The 18,826-nt window shown below is 35.6% G+C and overlaps 1 protein-coding gene across 1 annotated transcript in view; it reads left to right on the top strand.

Moving 5' to 3' along the window:
• Nucleotides 1-18,826, top strand: part of CUBN (cubilin) — a 277,621-nt gene that overhangs the window by 22,567 nt on the left and 236,228 nt on the right. The window contains exons 14-17 of the mRNA XM_030320462.1: nucleotides 1,871-2,105; nucleotides 9,098-9,279; nucleotides 11,078-11,240; nucleotides 12,664-12,851. Coding sequence (XP_030176322.1) covers nucleotides 1,871-2,105; nucleotides 9,098-9,279; nucleotides 11,078-11,240; nucleotides 12,664-12,851 — 768 coding nt within the window. The remainder of the gene's footprint in view (nucleotides 1-1,870; nucleotides 2,106-9,097; nucleotides 9,280-11,077; nucleotides 11,241-12,663; nucleotides 12,852-18,826) is intronic.

Raw genomic sequence — 18,826 nt, 5'->3', positions numbered from 1 at the left:
TCTGATGACTCTGAACTGCTGCATGAACACTCCTCAAATTCAGATCTGACCCTGAAGTTTTTAGTTCTTCTATCCCCAGCATTCATTACTCAGACTTTTCCAAATATTTGTTTCTCAACCAACTCCTGGACTCATTAAAATGAACTTGTGTGTCTGGATAGATAAGGTGTTCCCTTGCAATTCTGTGAACTTTTCCCTGTGAACTGATGTTACAGGGGGTCATTGTACAATGGTCACAACACATTTTTTCCCTTGAGAAGGGAGGATTCTTTGGAGCCTGGTGACCCTATAATAGCATAAACTCCAAAATCAATTTCCCAGTGGGTATGTTATGTGAATTTCCTTCCTTCCATTTAGTGTTCATGAATTCTATTTCCTGACATTGAAAACATTCTTCTTTCAAGAAAAGTCATTTTGTGAAAAAATGTTAATAGTTTTATTATCGATTTGTGAAATAAATTCAGCTGTTTTCCTTGGTTGTTTTGATTTTTAAATCTTATCTCCACAATTTGCACAATGTAGTAGAAATTTTATAGAAATCAGGATAGTTCAATTCATGAACATTTATTCAATTTTTATTGAAATTTCTTCAAGGACAAAAATGATGTAATGTTGGGTAACAGATCTTAAAAATACCCTAGCATAGAATTTCAAAAATATCCTGATATCCTTTTTCATTAGCTGAATGCTGTTGTTGTTTTAGATCACGATGGATATCAAATTCAACAGCTTCCTTTTAGCAGTTTGGCTGTTTTAAATGATACTATCCAAAAAATTTTTATTATATGAATTATATCATTATATTTGAGTTTGTACATTCTAACATTTTAACTTGGAAATGTATGTTTGGGTTTATTCTCTTCTACTTGTATGCTCAGAACACTTCAGATTACTTTTTCCCTGTTCTCCACTCTTGGTGTCACCCGTCTCTTAATGATATCCAACCACTGAAGACTTGGGGACTTTACACATATCTATACCATGCCTAGCTCAGTCTATACCTGAAGTTGTCAGTCTGTTAGTATCTCATTAGGAGCTTCAGAGAACCCTCAGGAATCAGCATCTCCGGGGATCGGTGAACATTTGTGTGGATGCTGCACACTACAGATTATTCAGGTGCTCAGGGTATACATTCTTGTGAATGGTAATATTTGTCAGTTAAACTTAATTCAAGGTAGGTTTTTTAGATGTCCATTGTATTTTACTGATTTCGAAGCGTGATTGTCAGCTCTACATTTGAAGTGCCTACGTTTAATGGACTTGACAGTTAAATGAAATCTAGGTACAAATATTTCATCAACCGATTCAGTAACAACTCAGTGGGTATTTTCAGTTATACAAGATAAGTGAGTTCTAGAGATCTGTTGTTCAACATAGTGCCTATAGTTAACAGCGCGATATCATGCACTTCAAAATTTGCTAGGAAAGTGGATCTCATGTTGTGTTCTGACCACTAAAAGAAAAAAAGAAAGAGAGACGCAAGGAAACTCTGGGAGGTGTTGAATATGCCTAACACACTGACTGTGGTGATGGCATCACAGGTGTTGGTATATGTCCAAACTCATCCAATTATACACATTTAATATGTATCGTTCTTTGTATATCAAGTATACCTTAATAAAGCTGTTAAAAATCTATTTCATTAACATCAAGATTTTTGATATATTTTGATATTGGCAGAAGCCTAAGCAATTTTTAACACAAGTTATTTAATAATATGTAGGGTTGTCATATGTGTTTGCAGATAATTGGGAAATTATAGATCTGTCTCTTGAAAGGTGAATTAATATGAATGCTTCCTTATTGGGAGAAATGCTTTAGAATTGACATGGAAGTGAAAAATAATGTATTGTGACCTTTATGTTTTTAGGTGCTGCGTATCACTTTCACTTTTTTCCAGTTAGAATCCGTGAACAATTGTCCACACGAGTTTCTTCAGGTTCACGATGGAGACTCCTCTGCGGCGTTTCAACTTGGAAGATTCTGTGGCTCTGTTCCCCCTCATGAACTCCTCAGTAGTGACAATGCCCTCTATTTTCATCTCTACTCTGAACATTTAAGAAATGAGAGAGGCTTTACAATAAGATGGGAAACACAGCAACCAGGTAAGTGTAAACAAGAAGAAAAATAGAGCAAAATCTTGAGATCAGTAAATTTTCTTGATTAGTATTAGACTTGTGGATAACATTACATGTTTTGAGATCTAAGGATTATATAATACTTTTGTAATTCCTTTCACATCAAATAAACCTGCAATGCATTGAAATTTCATTTTGTGTTCAGAGATAATAAAATTTGGATGAATGAAAAAGATGAGAAATCATGAATCTGAATGGACCCCTTATGAAATTACTGAACAACATTTTTATAAACTTTACTAGTAAATTACTGCAGGGATATTGTTGATGACATTGTCTACTCCTTCACTTAGTATTCCTTATCTTAGTGACCATTTGATAATTCATTCTTTGTGTTGGTATTTTGCCTTTTGGAGCTCTACTTTTTTTTTTTTCAGCTTTTTACTATACACTTTATAAACATGTAAAAAAGTAAAGAGAGCAGTACACTGAAGCTCCAATTCATTCATCAATAAATCTGTGCATTTATGTCTGGAATTTCTTATCTTTTCTATTGGTCTATTTATCCTTGTGGCACATTGGCTTAACTACTGAAATTTGAAATCTGGTAGTGTAAATCTTACAACTTTGTCTTTTATGATATGCTCAGTATGGGGCACCTTGTGGCTCAGTTGGTTGAGCATTCGACTCAATTTTGGCTCAGGTCATGATTCCAAGATTGTGGGATCAAGCCCCATGGGGACTCTGTGCTGAGCACGGGGCCTGCTTAAGATTCTCTTTCTCTCTCCCATTGCCCCTCTCTGCTGCTCGTGTATTTGCTTTCTCTTTCTAAAAAAAATTTTAAAAATATATACATATTTATTATATGTATAAAATATATCATATTTTAAATATATATATTATATTTTACATATTATATATATAAACATATATATTATAATTTTATTTTATTTATTTTATTTTTTTTTTATTTTTATTTTTATTTTTTTTTTAATTTTTTTTTCAACGTTTATTTATTTTTGGGACAGAGAGAGACAGAGCATGAACGGGGGAGGGGCAGAGAGAGAGGGAGACACAGAATCGGAAACAGGCTCCAGGCTCCGAGCCATCAGCCCAGAGCCCGACGCGGGGCTCGAACTCACGGACCGCGAGATCGTGACCTGGCTGAAGTCGGCCGCTTAACCGACTGCGCCACCCAGGCGCCCCTATATTATAATTTTAGAATCAATTTTTTAATTTCCCCCCTCCCCAATCTTCTGGGATTCCTAAAAATATTGATCCTACCAATTTATGAACATGGACCATCTCTGTATTTATTTAGCCCTCTTATAATTTATCTTAGTGATGGTTTATAAATTCCATATATTTTGTTGTCTTTTTCTAGATATTGAATATTTTATATTATGTAAAATGATGCCGTTTTCTAAAATGGCATTCTTATTTGTTGTTAGTATATAGAATTATGATGTATTTTTAAAACATATTTGATTTTGAATCTAGCCACATTGCTAAATTCATTAATCAATTCTAATAGTTTTTTTTAGTAGATTCTTTTGGATTTCTCTACATACACAGCTATGTTCTCAATGAATAAAGCCTGTTTTTCTTTGTTAAGAAACAAAATTTAATGGAGTCAATTTGAATCTAATTGTTTTTATGAAATAATGCTTGAATTGGTCAGGATCCTATCCAGCAAACAGAGGGGAGCCCTAAGGAATTATATAAAATGAAAAGTTTTTATAGGAAGGAATGGCAAGGCAAGAAGTTATTAGCAAAAGAAAAAGATTGATCCAGGCAAGGTCTTCCCTTAGGGGGAAGAGTAAGGGGTCTGATCATGCAGATTACCTCATCTTCCTTTGGGAGATGGAGAAAGCCCATATGGCAGACTCATGGCGCTGAGTGGAAAATTCCTGACTGACAGGTTAAGATTATATTTCCGGGGAAGGTTGAAAGTACAATTAGACTAGGTATTAAGCCCAAGTTTGAGGACTTGGCCTAAGTGGCACCATTTTGGGCTTGTGGTTTTCCTTGTAACACCTTCCTTTCCAATCTTTGTAACTATTATTTCTTTCTTTCCCTCAACTTATTTATTGCCCTGGCTAGGACATCCAGTACAATGCTGAACAAAAGTGGTGGACTGGGCATTATCATCTTGTTCCCAACCTCATGGGAAATGTTCACTATTTCACCATTGAATATAATGTTTTAGCTGTAAGTTTTTGTAGATAACTTTTATCAGATTAAGGAAGTTTGCTGCAAATTACTATTGCTGTATAATAAATGACCCACAAATTTAGTGTTGTAGAACATTTATCATTTTATTATGTTTCTGATTTTGTGGACCAAGAATTTGGAAAGAGACCAATTGTCATTTGATTTGGTGAGCAGTTATTACCAGATGTTGGCTGGGATTGTAGTCATCTAAAGGCTCAGTGAGGCTAGAAACCCAAGCTCGCTCAGTTGATGCTGGCTTTTGGATAAGAGTTGAACCAGGCTGTTGACTTGAGTGCCTACATGTAGCCCCTCTGTGATGTTGGTCTTAGACTAGTGGAACTTCTTTCGTGGTCCTTGGTTTTTCTTAGAGCAACCATTTCAACAGACATGGGCAGGTGCTGCATGGCTTTTTCTGACCTATCTTGGAAGTCATATTGTTATTTCTGCCATTCTTTTAATTGGTTGAAACACTCATAAGCCCACCCAGATTCAAGGGGAGGAGACATAGACCCCATCTCAATGGAAGAAGTGTCAAAGATATTTTGAATGCTTTTAAACCATCTTACTTTTTATCCCTAGCTTGTCAAGAGTTTTTGTCATGAATGGATGTTGAGGTATATTAAATACTTTTTCTAAATCTATGGAGATGATCAGATGATGCTTCTTTTATTTTTCTTCTCTCCTCTCCTTCTGGGATTCAAATTACACATATGCTGGAGATTTTGACTATGTCTCGTAGCTCTTATATTTTTTATTAGGCCTTCTAGAGTCTTTCCCTGTGCATATACAGCTTAAGATTCAGCTAAGGGCCCAAAGAAACTCCTATACCTTTTTGGGGTGCCATTGTCATGCAGCTGTCTTCTCTATAGTACCTTATTCGAAAATCCCAGCCACTCTAGTAGCCCCAAATTCTGAATTTTGTTTCTTTCACCCAGTAAGAGGATTGCTGCTCCTTGGACTCCCACTGCCCTGTGCTGTGTGTAATTTGGAAGCTGCCTGCAGGGAGAATCCTGGAAGGAACATGGGATTTATCACATATGCTGCCCTTCCCTTCCCTCAAGATCACAGCCCTTCACTGTTTGCTTCACTGTTTGCCTGAAAACAAAACTAAAACAAACAATAATTCCTTACAATTACAGAATCCTAATCATTGCTCACATTTATTTATTACCGAAACTGCTGTTATCCCAGAGTCTAGATTTTGCTGTTTATATCCCATGTGCCATTCCTCATGCTATAAACAGGTAGTTAAATCAAGCTAGAGGTTCGATCCAGTTAAGTTTTATTTTTGAGGAGACAAAAATAATCACATTAGAAGGTACTGGATATCCACTTGTCTCCCTGTTATGACTGCAGCGTTGATTTGAGTGTTTTGACTGTCCCTGGTTGATATTTCCATTAGAAACCTTCACACTTTCTGTAATGGTCTTAGCAACCCTTAGGTTCATTGTTTAGGTTAGTTGTTCACTGGGGCTTTCAAAATGATGACAGTTGAATTTTATCATTTCTTCTTTATTTATTGTCTGGAGTTCTTCAATAGAGTTGATCTTTCTCATATCAACTATTTGGTTACGCTCCCATATAGATCATAAAGGAAACATAGGATACATGCTTGATTCTTTCTCCTAATATTTCCCCAGTATTCAAATTAATGACTTGGCTTCCTAGCTTTCTCCAGAATGAACAATTAGTCATTATTTCTTTTATTTTTTATTGATTTTAATACTCAGGAACACACGTTTTATCATATTTGATATAATCCATTCTAGACTTTTTAATGTTAAAATGTTCCATATTTGGCTAGTGGGAGAACTGATAGTTTCTAAGCCTCTTTGACCCAATAGAAACCCAAGTTTCTGTTATCTTTAGAAACTTTCTTGCTTTCTGCCCTGAAAGATTTTCCAGGTTCTTCATACATATTTATTGTGTTAGGACTGGAACAGTTCATACTCCTCTACCGGGAAATGGTATTTAGGTTTCATAACCTGGGTGCTAGGAGTGGCTATTGCTACTAGACTGAACAAAGTCTCTAGAACTTTCAGTGGAAAGAACTGGGAAATATTTTTATTATTTTTAAAGGAAAGGTATATCATGTATTCTTAGTGATCTTCCAAAATATTGGCATATTGAAATTACAGGTTTTTTAACTTTATGTTTGTACTTCTTCTCACTTCGTGAAATGAGTTCCCGGTGACATTCACATATTACCTATGTACTTAATCCTACCGTGTGAATTTTCAAAATAACAATACTAATATTATTACTAATAACATGATAACTGAAAGCCATTTAGTATTTCTCAATTATTCTTTTTGTACTTAATATATGTTTCACTCCAGTTCTGCAATCAAACTTTACAGTGTTTCAAAGCGTCTTGGAATATTTCTCCTCTCCCTGTTTAAACTGCTAGCTTAATATAGTCATTTCGTTTTGCTTGTGAGTTTAAAGATTTCACTTTTTCATTTTTATTGAATTTTGCTCTATCATTATGTGAAACATATTCATAGTTCCAAAGCCAAATCAAACTTCATGGTAAATTTAGAGAAGTCTAGCTTTTATCCTTGTCCCTTCCATTTTATTCCTTTCTTCTCTAAAAGGTAACAATTTTGGGGGCACCTGGGTAGCTCAGTAGGTTAAGCATCTGACTCTTGGTTTTGGCTCAGGGTATGATCTCCTGGCTTTGTGGGTTCGAGCCTGGCATTGACCTCTGTGCTGGCAACGGGGGGCCTGCTTGGGACCCTCTCTCTCCCTTTCTCTCTGCCCTTCCCCCACTAGAGCTGTCTCTGTCTCTCTCAAAACAAATAAATAAATTTTAAAAAAAGGTAACAATTTGTATTAGTCTTGGATTTATCCTTCCATTTCAAAACTATAAGCAGATAATCACATATAATCATATTTTTTGCTTTAAAAAAAGGTAACATACAATATACAATGGTTTGTAGTTTGCTTTTTCACTTGATGTGTCATAGAGACTAGTCCATAACTAGACCATAGTGTGCCATTAATAGACATCTCATACACTGTCTATTCAACCAGGACTTTCTCGTCGGATATTTGCCTTGCTTCCAGCCTTTTGGAATTCCAGATAGTACTGCGACAAAGTCCTTGTGAACTTGTCTTGTTGCATTTTTGCCAATGTATCTTTGAGATCAATTTCTAAAAGCGTGGTTGCTTCGTCAAAAAATAAATGCCTAACTTTTTGCTAGACTTTGCCATAGTCTCCTCTGTAAGAGTTTTACTCTCTTGTGTTCTCATCAGCAATGTATGAGAGTGCCTGTCTCCCCACAGCACCGCCAGAATTTGTTTTCAATATTCTGGATATTTATCATTCTGAGAGCTAAGAAATGGTGTCTCAGCAAAGTTCTTATTTGTATGTCCCTTGTTGAGAGTGAGGCTGAACATCTTTTCCACGTAAAAGGACATTTGAATTTTTACCAGTGAACTCTTTGTTTATGTCTCTACTCCTTTTAGAAGCTCTTCATATATTAGAGATGTTAATTCTTTGTATTACATATTGAATTTTTTTCCCCAGGTCTCCGTTAACATTTTACTTTGCTTATGGAATTATAATTCTTTTTACCCATATGGTAATTGAACTTCCAAATTTTAGGAAACTTCTCTGCCTTTGAGCAACTGAGGTGTTTTTGTATTAGGAACAGTGAGAATCATGTAACTAACTTGTCTCATTTTTTGCCTTGGCAAAAGACTTGTCTACTAAGTTACCTGCGTAGTTATATAGATCCCACATCTTGCATATCTGAGATACCACCTTATTTTATTTTTTCTAATTTATATTTACTACAGTCTAGATTTTTATTTAGTATCTCTATTTTTCAATTTTACATTAGTATTTCTTATAAGCCATCACAGACTCTTCGTTAAGTAAATGTGAGTATTAATAAAGGAAAGATTCTTCTAGTCACTGACATACAACTCTGGGGGGGGGGTAATTAATGGAGTGGTAGTGGAGTGGGTGTCACAAAGCCTGGTCCCACCTTTCTTTCACTCCGTTCCTGAGCAAGGCAACTGCCCATGCATATTTGAATATGTTCAATTTATAAAATGAAGAGTTTAACTATTATCCTAGTGTTAAGAAATTTTCTCACATGAAAAGTATGTAGCACTTAACTATTCTAATGTATGAAACAATCTGGTTTGTTGAAAGACATAGGGGTAACGGAAGTTCTAGAACTTTTTAAGAGTTAAAAATAACTTTTTGGAGCACCTGGGTGGCTCAGTCGGTTAAGCATCCGACTTCGGCTCAGCTCGTGATCTCACGGTTCATGAGTTGAGCCCCATATCAGGCTCTCTGCTGTCAGTGCAGAGCCCGCTTCAGATCCTGTGTCCCCCTCTCTCTCTGCCCCTCCCCCACTTGAGCATGCGTGCTCTGAGTCTCTCTCTCAAAAACAAATGAAAAAACTTTACAAAAAAGAGAACTCTTTAAGAACCAGAACTTGTAAAAGTTATGCAGAAATTAATCTCCCTCAAAGTGAAAACAATATATCTATTATCTCATTATTCATCCCTCAGACAGTTCAGCACTGTATTTTAAAATCATATCACAATGTAATAGCTGATAAGCACAGAGCTCAATGCATGTGACTCATTCATTTATCAGTTAATATTCCTAGATTTATAACTGTATCAAATTGGAAAACTGAAAGCCTTGTTTAATTTATGAGGGTGTCCCAAATTGTACGTAGATATTTCAACAAAGCTTGTCTTCTTGCAATAAAGGCTTCCGTAACGCTATATAAATTGTAACATGCATACAAATGTCAAGTTATTTTTTCCTCTTATTTTAGAGTGTGGAGGTGTACTGACAGGCACTTATGGTTCTATTAAGTCTCCGGGATATCCTGGAAACTATCCTTCAGGAAGAGATTGTGTCTGGAAAGTTATAACCAGTCCTGGCCTCTTGATAACATTTACTTTTGGGACCTTGAGTCTGGAGCACCATGATGATTGCAGCAAAGATTATCTTGAGGTAAACAAATGTAATTAGATAGAACATGTCATGATATGGTTAGAACTCAAAGAGCTATGGTTTGGTGCTACCTGTGGATGACTTCAATTTCCTTGCAATAGTTAGATATAGTCTTCAGTAGGCAGCCAATGTCTGAGCCTTTGCTGATTCCTTATTCTTAATTGTGCCAGCTTGTTGCTTCTTCTGGGTCTCATTTGAATCTGGGAAATAGACTGCCTTACTTTTCCCTGTCATTTCCTGGAAGCCCAGTCCCCTAATAAGGGAATAGAAGAATTAACAAAATAAACATTCAGTAACGGGTATCTTTTCCAATGCAGAATCAAGATTTCAGTTATCTATGGGAACCCAACATGTTATTTCACAAGCTGGCTATAGTGTTCCATGAAGAAAAATAACTTAAGAGCAATTGTGTTGTAATGCATTGCTAAAGGGTGAGCCTAGAATATACTCATAATTGTCATTGGGAGAAGAGCCAATCTGTGTCCCTCCTGGTTACCATTAGCAAAAGTTTAAATTATACAAGTAGAAAAATGGGCTGTTGTATTCAAATGCCCTAAGCGTATAGGTATATCCGAAATGTTGCTCTGCATTTATAGACTGAAAAGATCATTGAGAAGACCGAGTTTTTACATTGCTCTTATCTTTTTGTTACCATAAATCACAGTAGTCCTTGCAGTAGTGATAAAAGACAATATGCCCTTCCAAGTCCGTTAGAGAATGGAGGGCTTTGGAATTACTCACAAAGGATAGAAAGGTGTGACTGACAAACAGGGATCTCCACAAATGAAAGTCATTAGTAATTTAGCAGTTGTAATGGATTTGAAACCTTTGGGAATGACTGGAAGATCTACCCCTCCCTGGAAAATTTCAGCAACATAATCCTTTAAATGTTGACAGTAGCATGGATTTTTTGAAATTAATTTCAGTGAGTTCCATCATATTAAAATTAGAGACTTTGTTTTTTGCTCCTACATAATTCCTTGATACATATATAATAGAAAGCATTAATCATTCTGATAATATTGAAATGCTTCTCACTTCTCAACAATATTTCAAGGAACTAGTTATATATAGGAATAGAATAATGCTGTCCTGTAGCTTTGCAGCCAATAGAAAAAGTAATTTGAGTGGACGGAATTCGCCATGTTAAAATATTATTTTGTTCACTGATGTTTGGTGTTCTATGATGTACAGGATTTGCAGTTACAACAGTTATAGAGAGGTTACCGTGATTATTTAAGAAATTAAAAACCAACAATTAAAAAGAATTTCTCAGATCATACGATCATTATCACAGTACCTAATTAGTATTAGGATTATATACTTTTAAAATACATTTAAACTGTCTTTATGTTGTGTCTGATCTGACTTCACTTCCTTTCCACCTCTGATCCTTCTGAAACAAGTTGTGAATCAATCAACATTGTTAGCATTCCTTCTTCTATTTTCTTTCAATATATTCATTTTCTCCTCAATTACTAGGAATTAATTTATCATTTCAAAACAAACACCTGGTTGAGGGGGGAACCTAGGAAAGAAAACATAGAGAAAGATTCATGAGAAGATTTCAAAGTACACATCTAGCCTTGGAATTAAGATTTAGACAGAAGATACGGCATCAGGGATGATGGGTGCAGGGGACTACCCTTTAGTGAGCTGCAGCTGATATGTGCGAGATGGGAAAACCTGTAAGAGCCACCAGTTTCAAATGACAGGTTTTCTGAAGTTAAGGTACAAAATGACTCGTTTTGTCAACATCTGACCTGTTTGTGCTTAATGGTTCGTTCTTTTGTTTTAGATTCGAGATGGTCCTCTGTATCAGGACCCCATTCTTGGAAAGTTCTGCACCACTTTCTCTGTACCACCACTGCAGACCACAGGTCCCTTTGCCAGAATTCATTTTCATTCTGACAACCAGATTAATGACCAAGGCTTCCATATCACCTACTTAACATCAGCATGTAAGTAACCTGAACAACTGGGAGCTTCATATGAATGTGAGGGACTGTGCTATGCTTTTATGCTTAGAGCTTGTGTTGACATCTTAAAACAAATCAGCAAACAATGAAAAACAAGAAAATACTCTGATTTAAAAAAAAGTTTTTTAATGTTTATTTATTATTGAGAGACAGAGGGAGACAGAGCATGAGCATGGGAGGGACAGAGAGAGGAGGAGACACAGAATCTGAAGCAGGCTCTGGGTTCTGAGCTGTTAGCACAGAGCCCGACGAGGGGTTTGAACTCACAAACTGCGAGATCATGACCTGAGCCAAAGTTGGATGCTTAACTCACTGAGCCACCCAGGTGGCCCCTCTATGATTTTTACTTTGGGGCTTTTATTCTTAACATACATCATTGTGCTCTGATGAGAATTCACAGGAAAAACACCTTTCAAGCCTCAATATCAGGAAAACTAACAGTGAACACCTTCCACAGGTCTCCTTTCTTCATTCACTCTGCCTTTGGGCTGAATTTATAGTAAACTTTTTGTAATCTGTGTGGTCGGTGCATACTTGTTCTCTGTGCATGTCACTCCCCCCCTGAGCACATCCTGCTGTTCTCTGTTCATTATTCCTTTAACTGGATTCATTTGTCTAGTTATATATATATTTTTTGTCACATGTCTTTTATAAACTGCCTCAAATCTTTCTGGAATGAAGGAGAACATAAACGTATTTAAAAGGCAATTTGGGGGCGCCTGGGTGGCTCGGTCGGTTGAGCGTCTGCCTTCGGCTCAGGTCATGATCTCACGGTCCATGAGTTCGAGCCTCGCGTCGGGCTCTGTGCTGACCGCTCAGAGCCTGGAGCATGTTTCAGATTCTGTGTCTCCCTCTCTCTCTGCCCCTCCCCTGTTCATGCTCTGTCTCTCTCTGTCTCAAAAATAAATAAACGTTAAAATTTAAAAAAATAAATAAATAAAAAAATAAAAGGCAATTTGTAGGGGCACCTTGGTGGCTCAGTCAGTTAAGCATCTATCTCTTGAGGTCGGCTCAGGTCATGATCTCTTAGTTCGTGGGCTCAAGGCTGCTTGAAATTCTCTCTCCCTCTCTCTCTCTGCCCCTACCCTGCTCATGCTCTCTCTTTCTGTCTCAAAATAAATAAATAAACTTAAAACAATCAAAGAGCAATTTGTAGAAGAGGACGTTAGATTGGAAGTTAGATTACGCATCTCTGTATCTATTTCTTTAGGCTCTACATGGATGTCCCACAAGCACACAACAAACTGAAAATATAATTGGAGACATAAACCTGTACAGGGTGAATTAGGTGGATATATGATTGTGTGTGTATGGGTGTGAGTTTCTAAAAATGGTATGTAATGCCTGAGAGCCACAGGCATGGCCATTCGCATGACCCTTCCCTTCTCTTCCCTGTTCTCTTCAGCGGATCTACATTGTGGAGGAAACTACACAGACCCAGAGGGCCTTCTCTTTTCTGACTTGTCTGGACCTTTCACTCACAACAGACAATGCATCTATATTATAAAGCAGCCCCTGGGAGAACAAATACAGGTCAACTTCACCCAGGTGGAGCTGGAAGGCCAGAGTGGCTGTGCTCAGAGTTATATTGAGGTAACTTTTACTACTCCTAGGCCCTTAGATGATGTTTATCAACATTTTTATATTCTCTACAGTCTAGTGGTTTTCAAGCAGTTGTAGGGCCAGCAGCGTGCAGATTCTCTGGAAGATCTGGATGTTAGGAATGCAATTCTGTGTCCTATCTCAGACCTACTGAATCAGAACCTCTTGGGATATATGCCCAGTAATCTGCACCCCAACCGTCCCAGTGATTGGGACTCAGGCTAGAGTCTGAGAACAACTGTTCTAGAGAGTAGGAAAGAATTTGCCAAAAATAGATCTATAGTTGGTGAAACAGGAGATTGGTAATGAAATAGCAAAGGACAGAAATGTAAGCTGAGACTAGGAACTCAGATGCTATGAAACTGACCCTTAATAACTAAGGTGAGTGCAAATAAGAAGGACTAATAAGTTGTACTAATAAGACATCGTTTTCATGGATTGTCCAGGAAACTCAACCCAGAAAAGGAAAAGGATTTGCCCAGGTGAGCTGGTTATTCAGTGGCAGAGAAGTCAGGGTGTTGAACAGCCCTTGTTTTGGAGTTTAGTTTCTTTTTCCTTCATCAGCAGTACTTGCTCTCTCAAAAAACTTTAGCTCTGATTTAAGTGTGTGTAATTATTGTAATAACAAAGAATATCTGAAACAAAAAGGCAGTTTTTGTTTGCCTGGCCTGGTATTTCTTTTGCTTAATTATCGGTCAAGCCACAAATTAAAGTGTTTAGCAAGAAAGACAAAACACTTTTTGTTGGGTGCAATCATTTTATATAAACTCAGAGAGGCATTGACAGTTTTGTTTGCTCATGGAGTTAGACCCAATTTATTTTTCCAGGAAAAACCTTTGTAACCCCTTGCCCTCTTCCCTCCTTTATGTGTAGTGAGGAAACAAAAAATCTTAGCATAAGATCTGGATTTAGCTGAAAAATGAAGTACACTGACCATGGCACCACAGCAATCTTTATTTTATTGAAGCGCAGTTGAGATACACATCACATTAGTTTCAAGTGTGTACAACATAATGATTCAACATTTGTATACGTTGCAAAATGATCACCACATAAGTGTATTTACCTACCTGTAACCGTACAAAGTAACACTTTTTTTCTTATGATGAGAACTTTTAAAATTTCATTTTTAGTAACTTTCAAATTTACAGTACAGTATTATTGATTATAGACCCCATGTTGTACATTACTTCCTCATGGTTTATTTCTTTTATGACTGAAAGTTTGTAGCGTAACACTCATGAGGTCCATCTGTGTTGTTGCAAATGGCAAGATTTCATTCTTCCTCATCTTCTTTGTCCATTCATCTATCATTGGACACATAGGTTGTTTCCATATCTTGGGTATTGTAAATAATGCTGCAGTGAACATAGAGGTGCATATATCTTTTTCAAATTAGTGGTTTCCTTTTCTTTGGTTAAATACTAAGAAGTAGAATTGTTGGATCATATTGTACTTGTATTTTTAATTTTTTGAGGAACTTCCATATTGTTTTCAATAGTGGTTACACCCCCACCAACAGTGCACAAGGGTTCCTTTTTTTTTTTTTACCACATCTTTGCTAACATTTGTTATTTTTTTGTCTTTCTGAGAATAACTATTCGCAGAGGTGTGAGGAGTTATCGCAGTTTTGATTCGCATTTCCTGGACAATTAGTGAGGTTGAACATCTTGTCACGAGTCTGCTGAACATTTGTATGTCTTCTTTGGAAAATGTCTGCTCAGATCTTCTGCCAAGTTTTTAATCAGATTTTGTTTGTTATTATTGAATTGTCTAATTTCTTTATACATTTTGGTTTTTAACTATTTATTTGATATATGATCTGCAAATGTCTTCTCCCATTCATTAGGTTGCTTTTTTGTTTTGTTCATAGTTCCCTTCACTTTGCAGAAGCTTTTTAGTTTGATGTAGTCTTTGTTCATTTTTCTTTTGTCGCCATTGCTTCTGGAGTCAGATCCAAAAAGATGTTGCTAAGACCAATGTCAAAGAGCTTCCCACATGTTTTCTTCTAGGAGTTCTGTGGTTTCTGGTCTTATGTCCAAGACTTTAATCCATTTTGAGTTAATTTTGTGAATAGTGTAAGATAGTGGTCCAGTTTCATTCTTTTTCATGGGGCGGTCTGGTTTTATCAACGCTGTTTATTGAAGATATTTCTTTTCCCCATTGTACGTTCTTGCCTCCATTGTAAATAATAAGCCCAGTATAATTGGGTTTATTTCTGGGTTTTCTGTTCTGTTCCATTGATCTTTGTGTCTGTTTCTGTGCCAATACTATACTGTTTTGATTACTCTAGCTTTGTAGTATAGTTTGAAATCAGGGAGCATGCTACCTCCAGCTTTGTTCTTCTTTCTCAGTATGGCTTTAGCTATTTAGAATCTTTCGTGATTCTCTACAAATTTGAGGATTGTTTGTTCTCTTTCTGTGAAAAATGCTGTTGGAATTTTGATAGGGGTTGAATCGAATCTGTATATCACTTTGGGTAACGTGGACACTTTAACAACATTAATTCTTCCAGTCTATGAGCACAGAATATCTTTACACTTATTTGTGTCTTCTGCAATTTCTTTCATTAGTGTTTTATGGTTTTCAATGTACAGGACTTTTACTTCCTTGGTTAAATTTATTCTATTCTATAGAATAAATTTATTTTATTCTTTTTGATACAGTGGTAATGGAGATTATTTTCTGAATTTCTCTTTCTGAGACCTTGTTACTAGTATATAAAAATGCAACATAGTTCTGTATATTGATTTGACACTCTGCAGCTTTACTGAATTTATTAGTTCTAATGGTTTTTGGTCTGCTATGTAGGATTTTCTATATATAAATCATGTCTTCTGCAAATAGTTGCTGTTTTACTTCTTCCTTTCCAACTTGGATACCCTGCCCCCTTTTTTTTCATTTTCTTGTGTATTCACTTGCTAGGAATTCCAATATTATGTTAAATAAAAGAGGCAAGCATAGGCATCTATCTTGTTCCTGATTTTAAGGGAAAAGCTTTTAGCTTTTCTTCACTGAATAATGTTAACTGTGGGCTTGTCATATATGGCCTTTATTATGTTGAGGTTACTCTACCTATACCCACTTTGTTGAGGCTTTTTATCATAAATGGATGTTGAATTTATTCGAATGCTTTTTCTTTGTCTATTGAGATGATCGTATGATTTTTATCCTTCATTTTGTTAATGTAGTATGTCACAATAATTTATTTGGATATACAAAAACATCCTTGCATTCCTTGGAATAAATCACACTTGATTGTGGTACATTATTCTTTTGATATATTGTTGAATTCAGTTTATTGATATTTTGCTGAGGATTTTTGCATCTAAGTTCATCAGGAATATTGGCTTAGAATGCTTTTTTTTGGTGGTGTTTTTGTCTGGTTTTGGTATTAGGGTAATGCTGGACTCAGAAAATGAGTTTGGAAGCATTCCTTACTTTTCAAATTTTTGAAAGATTTTGAGGTGGATAAGTTTTAAATCTTTGAATGTTTGGTAGAATTCATCACTGAAGCCTGGACTTTTGATTGTTGGTTGATTTTTGACTACTGACTCAATCTCTTTTTTAATAGCTGGTCTATTCAGATTCTCTCTTTTTCATGATACAGTATAGGTGTATGTTTCTAGGAATTTATCCATTTCTTTTAGTTTGTCCAATTTGTTGGCATATAATTTTTCAAAGTAGTTTCTTATGATCCTTTGTATTACTGTGGTATCTGGTAACTTCCCCTCTTTCATTTCTGGTTTTCTTTTGTTTGAGCCCTCTGTTTTTCTCGGTTAGTGTCACTAAATGTTTGTCAATTTTGTTTATCTTTTCAAAGAACCAGCTATTAGTTTCATTGATTAATTTGTGCTCTCTTTTAAATCTGTATTTCATTTATTTTCACTCTGATCTTTATTATTTCTTACCTTCTACTAATTTTGGAGATAATTTGTTTTTCTTTATCTAGTTCATTTAGGTGTAAGCTTAGGTGGTTTATGTGAGATATTTCTCATTTCATGAGGTAAGCCTAAGTCTTGCTTGCCTATTAGAACTGCTCTTGCTGCATTCGATACATTTTGGTATGATGTATTAGCATTTTCGTTTGACTCCAGGTAGTTTTAAAAATTTATTCTTTGATTTGTTCATCGACCCATTGGTTTTCAGTAGCATGTTGTTTAATCTTCACGTTTGTGATTTTTAAAGATTTCTTCTTATAATTGATTTCTAGTTTCATACCACTGTAGTTGGAATAGATGCTTGATATGATTTCAGTCTTCTTATATTTATTGAGAATTGTTTTCTGTTCTAACATATGATCCAACCTGGAGAATGTTCCATGTGAACTTGAGGAGAATGTATATTTTGATGCTTTGGGGTGGAATGTTGTGTATATATCTATCAAGTCCATGTGGTATAATGTATCATTTAAGGTTGATGTTCCATAGTAATTTTCTGTTTGGATGATCTATCCATCGATGTAAATGGGGTGCTGAAGTTTCCTACTATAACTCTATTATTGTCAATTTTTCCCTTTAGGTGAGTTAGTATTTGCTTTACATATTTAGGTTCTTTCCTGTTGGGTACATAAATACTTATAAATGTTATACCTTTTGTTGGATTGACCCCTTAATCATCATGTAATGCCTGTCTTTGTCTTTTATAAGCATCTTTGTTTTAAACTCTATTTTATTTGATATTTGTATAGCTACCCCAACTTTCTTTTGGTTCCCATTTGTGGGAAATATCCTTTTTCATCACTTCACTTTCAACCCATGTGTGTCCTTACATCTGAAATGATTCTCTTGTAGGCAGCATATAGATGGGCCTTGTTTTTCTATTTTTATTTTTTTAATACATCCAGCCCCTCAATGTATTGGAGAATTTAGCACATTTACATTTAAAGCAATTATTGGTAAGTATGTACTTACTCTACTTTGCTTATTGTTTTCTTTGTGTTCTGTGGTTACTCTCTGTTCCTTTTTTCTTCTATTTGGCTTATTCTCTTGTGGTTTGATGACTTTCTATAGTAGTATGCTTGGATTCCTTTTTCATTATCTTTTGTGTATCTACTATAGGTTTTTGCTTTGTGGTTACCATGAGGCTCACATATAACAGCCTATATTTATAACAATTTATTTTCAGTTGACAGCAAATTAAATTTTAACACATTCTAAAATTCTACATTTTTACTACCCCCGCTACAATTTATGTTTTTAATGTCACATTTTACATCTTTTTATTCTGTATATCCCTTCAGTAATTATTGTGGTTATCATTATTTTTTTTCACTACTTTTGTCTTTTAATCTTCTTACTAATATTATAAGTGATTAATTCACTCTTTACTATATATTTACCTTTACCAGTGAGATTTTTTACTTTCATATTTGGGCCTGTAACTGATATGCACCCTTTCTTTTTAGCTTAAAGAAGTTCTTTTAATTTTTCTCATAAACTTGTTTAGTGTTGAATTCCTTTAGCTTTTATTTATCTGGAAAGCTCTATATCTCTCTGTCAATTCTGAATGATAACCTTTCTGAGTAGAGTATTCTTGGTTGGAAGTTGTTTTCTTTCAGCACTTTGAACATATGCTCCTCAATTCTTGCCTGCAAATTTTCTGTTAAGAAATCTGCTGGTAGTGTTATGGTGGTTCCTTTATACATAACACGTTTTTCTCTTACTGTTTTTAAGATTCTCTCTTTAACTTTTGACATTTTAATTATAGTGTGTCTTGATGTGGGTCTCTTTGAATTCATTTTCTATGGACCTCTGTGGGCTTCCTGGATCTGGATGTTTCTTTCTTTCCCCAAATTAGGGACCTTTTCAGCCATTATTTCTTCAAATAAGTTTTCTTCCCCTTTCTCTCTCCTCCCTAGGGGACCCCTATAATGTGACTGTTATTCTACTTGATGATGTCTGATAGGTTCTTTAAGCTATTTTTGGTTTAAATTTTTTTTCTTCTTGCTGCTCTGTGAGTTGCAC

The sequence above is a fragment of the Lynx canadensis genome, chromosome B4, assembly GCF_007474595.2.
Source record: "Lynx canadensis isolate LIC74 chromosome B4, mLynCan4.pri.v2, whole genome shotgun sequence".
NCBI classification, from domain to species: domain Eukaryota; kingdom Metazoa; phylum Chordata; class Mammalia; order Carnivora; family Felidae; genus Lynx; species Lynx canadensis.
This window is presented reverse-complemented; position numbering and strand designations above follow the sequence as displayed.